The 12,925-nt window shown below is 32.9% G+C and overlaps 1 protein-coding gene across 2 annotated transcripts in view; it reads right to left on the reverse strand.

Annotated features, from left to right (window-relative positions):
• The window catches only part of CSMD3 (CUB and Sushi multiple domains 3), a 545,585-nt gene that overhangs the window by 221,640 nt on the left and 311,020 nt on the right, over window positions 1-12,925 (reverse strand). For both annotated transcript variants that reach the window (XM_009995351.1, XM_009995350.1), the window contains 3 exons: window positions 10,221-10,359; window positions 4,957-5,144; window positions 3,011-3,199 (listed from right to left, as the gene is read on the reverse strand). In XM_009995351.1, coding sequence (XP_009993653.1) covers window positions 3,011-3,199; window positions 4,957-5,144; window positions 10,221-10,359 — 516 coding nt within the window. The remainder of the gene's footprint in view (window positions 1-3,010; window positions 3,200-4,956; window positions 5,145-10,220; window positions 10,360-12,925) is intronic.

Raw genomic sequence — 12,925 nt, forward strand, 5'->3', positions numbered from 1 at the left:
CATAAAATCAAAACTAAGGAGTTTACCTATGAAATCCTTCATGTGTATCAATTACTCAAATATACTTGACTATATAGCCTGTCATAATCACTCCCTCGGGCCAGCCTTTAGGGAAGGCAACAGTTTGCTTGCTGATTTTTAAAGCATCATTCTCAGCATTGTCTAAACGTTCCTCTAGATAATGGAGTGTGGCTTTCTTGATAAGCTTTTTATGATGCTTATCGGTAAAACAACCAAACACCTCATGAAAAAGTTCATTTACGTTCCTTCAAATAATAGAATTTTCATAAACACCTTCTTCTACTTTGAGGAAGAACTGTTAAGTTTTTTTTTCTTTTCTACCCCTTTTCCTACAAAACACACTCATGATTGGTCATATGTCTGCACAATTATCACAGTCTGTTCGCATGTTGCTACATTGTGTAATTATCAAAGAGAGATGTAATTTTGTGTAAGGGTGGTGAGACACTGGAACAGGTTGCCTAGGGAATCTGTGGATGCTCCCTCCCCTAGAAGTGTTCAAGGCCAGGTTGGATGGGACTCTGAGCAACCTGATCTAGTGGGAGGTGTCCCTGCCCCTCCAGGGGGGTTAGAACTAGATGATCTTAAAGGCCCCTTCCAACCCAAACCTTTCTATGATTCTGTGATAATTATCAGAAAGAACAATCAAGAAAGAACTCTGCTCCTCAGAAACTGTCAGAGTAATAAATTGACAGACCAGAAACAGTGACCAAATGTGTCTATTAGTGGCACAAGTAAATCAAATCCATCCTTGCGCTTTAATCCAAAGAACAGTCCATTTAGCAAATGCCTTTTTTTTCCCTGGGGGTTCAAGGACTCTGTAACCTATTTAAAACATTCTACCAGAGAAGAAATTCAGCAATGAAATTAAAATTAGTTCAACCATGAATTGATTAAATTTACTAGAATAAATGTATTCAATCCTGCCTTTAGAGCATATTTATTCAGTGGACAATTACCATTTAGCAATGTGCTCTGAAGAAAAAAAAGTCTCATTTACTTAATGAATTGCATGCTAGTTCAGCATGTTGAGGAATAATTTTATCACAATATGTAAGTTGATTTCACAGCAGAGCACAGTATTCATAGGGTGTGTTAATAATGCTTGTTTTAGATGGTTACCATCTAGTGCCTATCACTGTAAGAAATTATATTTCATGCTCATTTTATTTTGCCCATTCAGCAAAATATAATCACTTCACTTTGAGCTGTGGGAACCCTGCAACTCTTCATTCCAAGTACCTGACTGGACTTGCTGAACTACACAGTAGCACTTTGAGGAAGGTGGTTATTCACACCCCTTTTTACTACCACAGCTTTTGAATATCATCATATACTGACATGTTCAACCTACTGAAATTTAAAACAAGCACATTTGCTAACTACATAAGCTGAAGACTAAGAAAACCTATGCCATTTTTTAAAGAGAGAAACAAAGTGAAAATGAATATATTTCCATATGGCAAACCACATATGATTCAATGAACTTTTTCATTAGTCTTCATTTTAATTCAGCTTTTCATTCTAGCTGAGTGTCCTGAGACACCTAGACTGTTTTAAAAAATATATACTATCATGTGAATTACATGGCTCATAAAAATTCGATATATTTCTTTTGTTAAATTATACTCCAGAATTAAGTGGGTATGTTATTCCTGATAATGTATTTATCATGAGAAGTGAGCAACATGTTCACAAGAAAAAAAATATATATTTTGAGAGGAACACATCTCAAATACACAACTTAATAAATATTACAATATACCTTAATATTAAAAATAATTGAGAAAACTGATTAAATTATTAATTCATATGAGATGACTAAAACTATTAGATAATTCTCAAGCAAATGTTTTTGATGATACGGTGGAGACTTCAAAATGTAGGAAATATTACTTGGTACGATATTTTTCTAGTTTGCCAATCATATGCTTAATCATCAAGTATAAGATGGCTCTTAGCCATTCCTCCAGTGATTGAAGAGAGTCAAGTTTTCTTAACAAGATGGGAACACAGTGATCAACTTGAAAGGGGAGAAAACAGTTTTTGTGTCAAGTATAAATAAACCACATCTCATGTTTTGTATGTCAACACACTGGTGTCCATAGATGAATGCTCAAACACAAAAAAAATGTAATTTGCAATAAGTGCTTTACAAGCAGATGCACATTAACCTTGTAAGCTTTGAGCTAACTGGCAAACATATAACATATATATATAACATATATTCAGATAGATGTATCTTGAATAGCCCCAGTTCCCTCTGCTGCTCCTCATAAGACTTGTTCTCAAGGCCCTTCACCAGCTTTGTTGCCCTTCTTTGGGCACCTCTATGTCTTTCTTGCACTGAAGTGCCCAAAACTGTTCACAGTATTCAAGGTGTGGCTTCACCAATGTTAAATACAAAGGGACGAAGAAAAGACGGCTGATGGGAGACCTCCTTGCCCTCTACAACTACCTGAAAGGACACTGTAAAGAGGTCGGTCTGTTCTCACAAGTAACTGGTGATAGAACAAGAGGCCTCAAGCTACATCAGGGGAGGTTTAGACTAGACATCAGGAAGAACTTTTCACTGAAAGGCTTGTCAGACATTGGAACATGCTGCCCAGGGAGTTGGTTGACTCATCATCCCTGGATGTGTTTAAAAGTGGTCCAGATGTGGTACTTGGGAAAATGGCTTAGTACTGGACTAGCTAGAGTAGAGGTAATGGTTGGAATTGGTGATCTTGAAGGTCTTTTCTAACCTCAGTGATTCTGTGGCTCTGTGATTCAATGATCTGCTGATTTAAAGAATTATATATTATTGTCTACTTCTATTACTAAGTATCTCAGCACAGATAAGTATATAACATTTATGTCTTCTAACTATTCTTGTTTTCCTAAAAATAGAGATTTTTAAAGATCAAACATTTAACTGATTTTGACTAAAATTAGTTGGGCATTATGTGCATATTTTAAGGTACACAGTATTTTACCCATTAATCCTTACCATCACAAGTTGGGAGTGGGTGACTCCACCAGTGATTTTTTTCACATAGCAAAGGCTCCTCATGACTCAGCCTATAACCTGGATCACAACCAAATGAGACAGTAGAACCTATAGAGAAGTCATGTCCATAGCGGCGTCCATGCACTGGTATGCCAGGATCCAAGCAGGAGTAGGTATTAACAGTTACACCTAGGTTAAAAAGAAAAAAAAAAAAATGAAAAAAAAAAAATTAAAAAGGGAAAAAAAGTTGAATAAACAACATACAGATGTTTTTTAAATTTAAGTAATTCACTTTGTTGTCAGTGGGGGGTGAAGGCTTCATTATCACCCATTTTCAATGAATTATACATGCTCTGTATTAGCATTATAAGATGTTAAGGATAATGAATTGCATGCTGCCACTGTTGCAGAGAAAAAACATCACATAATCTACAGGATATTTGGTTTGATCTTATCTCAGTAACATTAAGTGATTTTGTACCTGATGCTGAAAAGCTTTGATGATAAAGAGTCTGATTTCCACCCTTTACTTTTTCCTGATCAAATTTTGTTACACTGGCTGAAAGCTTTTTTACTTCTTTTGATATTTATCCTTGAAATATTCATATGGATCAATAATTTAAATACATAAATTTAATACCTAGTATTATTTGATATGTAACATACTGAGGAAATAAAGAATACAGAAAAAGGAGTATAGAGAAATTCACTTCATAAAGAGTATTTTATTGCCTGCTAAAAAATTAAACCTTTTGATTTTTTTCCCGGTGAGCAGTTTAACCTCATTATAAAAGAATCAGGAAAAACCAAAGAAAGAAACAAAAAAAAACCTCTAGCAATATTACTGAAGTTAGCAAATTAGAAGTAGTAATCAGTGTAACATTTTTTTTATGAGTGCTATTCCTTTCATTCATACACAAAAGCCTTGAATTATCCTTCCTTACAAAAAAAAAATACAGTGGGGAAAGAAATAATTAGTACAGAAGATAAGAACATATAAAAGACCTCAGCTTTCAAGAAGTTATTTGAAGAGAGAAACGCTAAATAGAGGGCCATTAATCATTATAATTATCCATAAAAGGGAAATCAGAATTGGGTTGTACTGGATATTATAATATGATGAACCAGTAAGAATTAAAAAAAAACTAAAATTAATACTAGATTTCTGTATATAAACAGGATATTAGGTGGAAAAATAACTATTGAAAGTATTTTTTTTTTGTAACAATGGTAAAAACGTAAGATATTTTCAATGTTCTCTGACAATATAAATTCAACTTTCACTCTTCATTAGCGTAAAAAGAACTGTGGGATTGAGATCAATTTTAGAAAAAATGGATTTTATACTGAAATTGAAAATTTAATTTATAATGCAATTTCAGTTTTACTTTCCAGTTCTGATTAATTGTAACAGTTTGATATAAGGATATTTGTGCTAAGTGCAGCTTTCCTCTTTTTGCTGTTCACACTTATAAAGTATAATTTCTACCATGTAACAATATTCATTTAGTCAATCATTTAAGAACTTACTGGTCTGTGCTGGCAAAATTAAATTTCCTGATGTGCAACAGTACCATTGTTCAGACATGAGTAAGGACAGTAAATTCAGTTAGCTGCTTATATTTTCATAATCTTCCTCATCTCATGCAGTTTTACACAAAAAAAAATGTATTGTATAAAAGATAATAATAACAAGACATGTAAGCAGCATGAAGCAGAAAGGCATTTAATTCCCATTCCTATTTTCTGATTCTTAAAAGAATGGAGAAGTATACCAATGACAGTAAATCTTAAGTGAAAATACTGGTCATCTCATGCAATTTAATCTCATTAATTCTATTTTGAGTAATAACAGAAATTTAACCAAGACAACAGTCGTGAACATTTATATATTTATGACTAGAATATGCACTCATAGGGAAATCAAATAATTCAGATTTACTTACTTTCATAGTGAATCTTGAATCCATTGTTAGAACGACTGTTGTCAGTTGTAAAAAGAAGATAAATGAAATTGCTACTGCTAAACAGGAATTGTGGGACCTGTGTACCATTGTAAGATCCCAGAAGTGGAGATAATAAATTTGGTCCATCATGAATTTCCAAAACATCATAATTGAGTTCTGTCTGAAATCTGAAATGGAGGAAACACAGGCACAAATACAAGAAGTAGTGAAGACAAATTCAACAAACCCTTATAAAGTAAGCTGTATTTTAAAACTGTGCTCCTTTCCTGATCATATTCTTTTTATTATTTCTTCACATATTTATTTTACAATATCAACAGTATTCATTATTCTATATAATTAATACAATATTAAAAATTTGGGTTAGTGCCTTAGGATTAGAAATAAATTTAAACTTCTTGATCTGGTTTATATTTCAGGAAATAAATGCCACAAATACATAGTTTGTTAGCAAAGATTAATATTACTTGCATATACGCTTTTATACCACAAAATTATTTTTATTCTTTGGAAAAAAATAAGGTAATTACATAGAGAGTATGTTGACACATTACAATTATCATAAACGTATTTTATGTGACAGAAGCGTCATAATCTGAGTGTCTACCTTTAAAACCATGTATAAACAGGGACTGAATTATTTACTCAGTTCTGAAACTTCAGCGGCTTTGTGCCAGCTGAGGCACAGTCCTAAGTAGTGGCAGAAGTTATGGCCAAAACAAAACATTAAATACCCTATTTAGAAAGTACTGAAACACAACATGCCTGTTTAGCATGTGTGCTGTCTCTGTCAAGCAAAAGCCGAGTGTGGCAGTGCTGCTAGGTATCTCCTTGCTCGTCTTGTTTTAGATGGCATCAGCAATCCCAATCACCTGAGATTTTGACAGTGGTTTCTCTCTTTCTTGCTATGACAGACGTTAGAGCAATTGTACTGCTTCAGTGAACTCTGATGGATTACTGGAAAACCCTTTCAGTATTACCAGAAACATATAACAGTAGGATTCTACAAGAAGCCTTCAGATAATTCTTCATAATTCTCTCTCTGATTAACTCAGATGCCTAATTTGGCTTTGTGAAATCCATTCGAGGAACTGTAATCTACTGAGGAACCCTACATTTAAGTATTTATGTCCCATGAGTCTGAGCCTAAAGACCTAAAGGATTGTAGTGAAAGACGAGAAGCCAAATTAAACTTCCACAACATGTGTTTTCTTATATCCATGTTCCACTCCTATGAAATAACATAGAAAAGAGGACAGAAATAAATTAATAGGGTGTTATGGAAATGAAATAGGGTAAGCCAAGAAGCAGGAGAACTGAACATTTATTTTTTTGCTAATTCCCACACGAACTTGCAACTAGATTTTGTCAAAAAAGCTACTAGGCAATAACTTCCTTTTTCAGTACTTGTTTTTCCTGCTTATCAATACAAATCAGAAGCAATCTTGGAAGCAGATTATTTAGTCTTTCTCTGCTTTCTTAGTTCCTATATCAAAAGCATACTTGAGACAGAAAGTGTAGAAAGGAATTGACCTCATAAATTCAAAGGCACTATCAGGCCAGTCGAGACATAATACAATTAAGTTAAGTCTCCAAAGACATAATAGAAATCCTCTTGTAATAACTTGTAGCTCAGAGGCTACCTACAATACCACAAACAGCAGAAAAAATAAGGAGATGAAAAAAAATGAGTAATCACCTCAAAAAAAATTAAAATAAATGAGGACAGTTCTTTAGAGAGATAAGCTGGAAGAAATTTGAAGCAAGGATTATGTACAATACCTTTGCTTGGTCATTTGGCTCAGAAAAGTGATCAGTTTTTAAATTTCATTTCTAAGGGTGATGATTATGTAATTATTTCCTTTAATACCTTCCCTTTTGATACTCAGCTTATCTGACATATTTACGTATCACCTTGTTATCCCCTGGTGTGAGAAAAAGTTTTGGATTTATCAAAAACAATAAAAAGACATTGTGCTCACTTAAGACCACTCCAATGTGCTTTCCCACTTAACTAGTCACTATTCTTAAATTAACCTGGATGGCTTTATTGCTATATGAGGTCTATTCATTTGGAGAGCTCAAAAATTCATTCAAGCAGATAGGAGTGAAGCAAACTTTAACACAAGAGATGACAAGCACTTTTTAATCTTATTTGAACAGATAAAGCTGCTTTAATATTTGCAACGTGCATCTTTATTTTTAAGATAAACCCTATCAAATCAGTGCAGTGTCAGGCTATGAGTGGAATATGCTGCACAGTGTATACTCATTAGTCAAATGTGACTAGTACTGCAATCAGTAGTTTGCTGATTAACATCCCTAGCATTTAAATACTCATAATTAGGCTTAATGATAAACACTTCATAACAATGAAGAATGGCACTTGCATTTCTCACTTCTATAATTTCAGTTCAGCCTAAAAAGCTGCTGATTTATAACAAAAGATCCAAGAGATTATCTATCCTATGCCTGTACACGAGGATTAAACTCTTTAAAGTACACGCACAATCACTAAAAGAATCTAAAAAAGTTATTATAAAACTTCTTGAAGCAGAAAAATTACTAGTAGTTATTCATTTTGTCTGTAGATCTCTTTTCTTCACCTATAGCTCTGGCTCCGTGGCACAGAAACACTTCAGCATACAGTCATAGAATGCAGTACCTTGCACAAATTCTATATCATTAGAAAGAAGCCATGGCAAGACGGGATAATGGAAGAGTAGGAGGAAATAAACTACTGTGCAAGTAATAAACGAATGTCAAGTTAAGAAGTCACTCTGCAGGAAATGTGTATTAATAAGAACTTTTTCTTTCCTCTTGAAAAATCCAAAAAGAATGTAAAATTTTAGACGTGTCCTATAAATATTTTATTCTGACTGAGAAAATAAACTATTTCAAACAATTACACATATTATGGAAGTCAGTATTTGCACCAAAAAAAGGGTAGAAAAAGTACTTCTCTTGGTTTTTGAGGACAAAGGTCAAATGTAAAATAAAGGTCAAATTATAAGTTGGAGTTTTTGTAATTGCATAGGATTTAAAGTGTATTTTCAACAAAATTAACCCTGTATCTTAAGAAAGTCCAGCTGAAGACTTAAAAGCAGGTGCAGAACAATGTCATTCAGACTAGAATGAGTCTATACTATAACAATTTATTTTATTATTTGGTTTATGTAATAACAATTTATATACAGAGTCTGTGATATATATAGTGTATATATGTGTAGTAATAACCATGTATATCCAATCATGTAATCTAAATAATGTGTGTGTGAACATGGATAGATGCATTTTTAAATTAAATCCTGCAGAGATACAGAGAAACATGCACACACCTATATGTAAGCAGGGGCTCTCAGGACTGGTGCATTGGAGCACAGTGCATATTGGTCCCACTTGTGGCAAGCAACAAGTGTCAAAAATGGACAGCAATGGAAAAAGAAGTGTCATAATGTCATAACGAGATTAGGCTACAAAAAGCATAGATGCTTTGTCTGTGAGCTGAAGAGACCACATCTTGCTTGTATTGTTCTTATCCACAAGACTAATACAGGTTGTGCAGTTTTATGAAAAGGCATTCACGCCTTACAAACAAAAAGTGTACACATCAGACTTAATGAAAGTCACGTGCAAAGGAAAAAAAAAATAATCAGCTGGCATAGAATTTTTGAAATAAGAAGGCAAATGTTATCACTTTGAAATTACCGTCCACATCAAATATGTGGCTGAAAATGAAATGCTGAAGTAAAAATAAGATTATTTGAAATAATATTTTATTTTTAAAAAATTGAGTTAAAAGTTCCAAAATGTTTATTTTGCATTTGGATTTACAAGATAATAAAGAAAACAAAAAAAATTATTTAAATTCTGAATTCATATGAGTTTGATTAATTTCTGCAAGAGGGAGTTATTCACTTCTCTTTCATATTTTAATTTAGTAAATATCTGGTAAAGCTTCATTTTAAGCTGATGTACAGTACTAGGGATTTTGGAAGACTAGCTTTACTTTGATGTTAAGGATAGGAAATGCCTCTAAAGTGCCCATATTACCTGTCCTCTGATGGTATATAATGTAATTTGAAATTGTTACACTGTAAGCTTTATAGTACTAGGCAAAAAGTTTCAAAACAATCTTAACACAATGAGAAATGTATTTAAGAGGAGATGGTAATTTTCATACCCTGCTAAAAGCAACTTTTGAATTGTATTAAAATGAATTGATATCTTCTCTTTTGAACAGAGGAAAGGACCAGGAAGTCAAATTATACTGCATAAACTGCAACCGAAAAGTGCTTGAATGATATTTGGGCACTATGACTTTGACCACCAAAGGCCTTTTTTTCCTGGGTCATCATCAAATTTTATTCATATTTACCATTAAGAATAATCTAAAACATCGTTGAAAATATGTAGAACATCTAGCAATTTTTAAACTTCATTTTCTGTTTTCCTTGAATGATATTTGGGCCCTATGACTTTGACCACCAAAGGCCCTTTTTTCCTGGATCATCATCTAATTTTATTAATATTTATAATTAAGAATAATCTATAACATCATTGAAAATATGCAAAATATTTAGCAATTTTTAAACTTCCTTTTCTGTTTTGATTTCTCATAAAGAGCTTAAATGAAATGCCCACATCTTGACCTCAGCACATTCCAAATTCTGGAATCAGGAAGGGACCTTAAGTAACAGGCAGTAATGTAGAAAAAGTGGAATGCTGCAGTAATTTGGGGAAACTAGAATTCCAACCTGAGAACACACAGTCCTTTCACAGAAACAGATCAGTTTATGTGATAATTAAATACTAATGGTGGACAAAAATATGAATGCTTTTAATTCCATTTTCATAGTTGATTTGGATCTTTAGAGCTGAAAATTTAATGGGTTTGAGAGGAAAAAAAAACCTTTCCTAATTATAATTCATCATAGCAACACAGTTAAGAGAAAATGAATAATGTTAATCTTTAAAAACAGACACAAATTTAACTGGGCCAGACAGGCTTAAATATATGCAAGAGGGTAGGAATTTCAAAAGGTTTTAATACACCAAATAGAAATTATGCTGACGATAAAATCTGTGCCCTGAAGGCACTAAGGTGTTCTGGAAAATCCTACCTGAGAATATAATTGCTTGATTTATGATATAATGCAAATTAATGTTATGACAGAGCTAATAAATTCGCACTTCTAGGTAAAAACCGGAAAATACGAAATAAGAAAAACATTAGCCAACACCTTTCAAATGTAATTTTGATGGAGTGTCCTGGTTCAGCTTCTATCACCCACTCACAATTCAAGGAATCTTTATAATACCCTGGCCAGCCTGGAGAGAGGATTACTCCACTGGGAGATGAAAAATGCCCACCACATGGAGCTGAAAAGGAAACAAAGATAAAGATATAGTAACACAGACTTATTATATGTAATTCACACATATTATCACTTTCAATATAGGACATATATTAACAAACAAATTAATTTAAAAATTCACTGGCAGGAAGATGCAACAAGGCTTTGAAGTTGACAGTCTCTAGGGAGTTCCAAATTAGATGGAGACAACTGAATTAAAACTTTAAAAAGATAAAATAAACTATTCAGTAAGTTTTGACAAAGCTTTTTATACTGTATTCTTCCAGCTGTGATCTATGTTCCTATAATGAGGGACATATAATAAAGCATAGTGTCTTTACTTCTGCTTTTGACTGTGAACAGCAAGATTTGAAAAACTTGCAGAAGTCTCTGTTGAATACGAAGCTAGAAACTTGTGAATTGCTATTTTAACTTGGACATGCATCCACTATCATACCACATACATTTTGCTTGTCACTTTGGCCATTCAAATTCCTCATTCATGAAAAAGACACAGTACTCTTAAAAGATTAGTGGATATATTGAAGCATTTGGCACATACAAAATCCTGTAAAACATACAACTGCAACCAGAATTACTAGAAATAACATGTAGTTTTTCTCTCAGTTATAGTGAGTAAACATAAGCTAGGAAAACTGTACCAAAACATAATTGAAACAAAAATTGTTGGTAATAACTTTTGAAGTTTTTCAGTGACTTCATGACAAACCAATAATCCACAGTGGTAGGTATTAAGAAGACAAAGAACATTTATTTGGTAAAAATTCTTAAATTGTTTAAGAGAAATTGGTACAGAATGACAAAAGTTTCCATTTGCTGATCAACGCCAAGACAGTCATAAGGCAGAAGAGAGATTCTCAAAAGTAATAATAATGTTTGACTGATGCTGATTTTGGCTATATAGACTGCTGGTCTATCCCAAAGATGGAATAATCCTACAGATGGAAAGAGTAAAAACCATAAAACCAGTATTGCTAAAGGACAATTGTAATTTTATTTTTTTATATATTTAATAAAAATATTATTTTTTTTAAAAAATACATTTTGTGCATGAATGCAAACTCATTACATCTGATAGATCTTCAAATGTATGTAAAGTGAAGTGTGTATGTAATCAGACTTTTGTGAGAACATCTTCTCCTAAGTGGTATGAATAAATGAGGAAAAGTCCATGGGAGTGCTTGGTATGGTTTTGCTAATGTGTTTGTTTTAGGTAGGAGATAGAATCTTAAGAACAGAGCTAGGACTAATAGTATTAAAAAAGCTTTTTCACAGTTGTTCTGACTTGTGTGAGCGAGCCTTACTTTTGTGCCTATGAATAGACCTAATCAAGCTTTCTTTGATGAAAACACAAGGTGATAAGGACCTAATAAGGTGTTACGTCCTCTCATAAGGAAAAAGAACATTAAGGAAAAGGTAACAGCTGAGGAGTTGATTTTCACTAGACTACTATAACAGTATAAACATGTGAAGTCTTATTTAGCATACCTGATTACAATTTAGAGCCTGTGAAATGTAAGCTATATGTTAGTTATGTTCTCCAAGAAAAATAATTTCTATGATGGTCAACAAAGCAGCATTTAAAAGAGAAATGTTTTTGGGTTTTTTTGTCACCTAATACAGTCTGCAACACATTTTGATTGTTCAGTTCGGCAAAGCAGTACAGTACATGATATTCTTTATATTATTCTGGACCTCTCCATTACAAAAATACATTTATTTTGCTCTCTTTGAAACATCGTCAAATTGAAAATCATGAATTATCGTGTATTTCTCTGATCTTCATTCTTCTCAAGAAATTACCAAGCTCCTATGTTAAAACAATAAACTATTGTAAAGAGGTATTTTGTATTTTTAAGGACATAATAGCCCATATTTCTCCTACTGTGCGGCAGAAAAAAGGGCTTCTAAAAGGTATATAAAGTTCAAAATTTAATATGTTGCAAAAATTTCTAAATACGCAGATTTAGACTTCTTTTTCCTCACTGATGTTTTTAAAAGTGTTTCTCACCTTTACCTTTAAGTCCCTTTTCGTACTACCTTCAGCAAACAGTACCAATCAAACCATAAGGCTTTCAAACGTACATTCATCTCAGCAACCAGAGGGTTAACTCTCCAGCATTCATCATCCCCACATTTTATTGCATATAATCACCTATATATACTTTTAATTCATATGAAGCCTATAAGCTATAAAATATGTTGACAAGAATAGGAATAGCAGATGGCCTTATTCTGAGCCAGTATACTACCACAGTAGGAATACATTATTGCTAAACTTGCACACAAACTTCATATGAAACTGGTAAAGATTATCTTTAGACTACAAAAAAATAACTATTTTACAAAAATGTTCTTATGAATGCTACTTTAAAAATAAGATCCAATATAACATTGCCTAAATTCAGAGCAATTTCTCTTTGTATTTGAGATCTGACAAGAGTAGTATTTTGTTGGTGTTTGGGGTTTTTTTAAATGAAATCCTTCTTGCCCTTCCTCTGATTATGGTTCTTCCTGGTGCCTGCAGTGCAACTTTCAATAGATTTTTTTTACTTTCACCATCACATGCT

The sequence above is a fragment of the Chaetura pelagica genome, unplaced genomic scaffold (genome assembly GCF_000747805.2).
Source record: "Chaetura pelagica isolate M959 unplaced genomic scaffold, ChaPel_1.0 scaffold53, whole genome shotgun sequence".
NCBI classification, from domain to species: Eukaryota; Metazoa; Chordata; class Aves; order Apodiformes; family Apodidae; genus Chaetura; species Chaetura pelagica.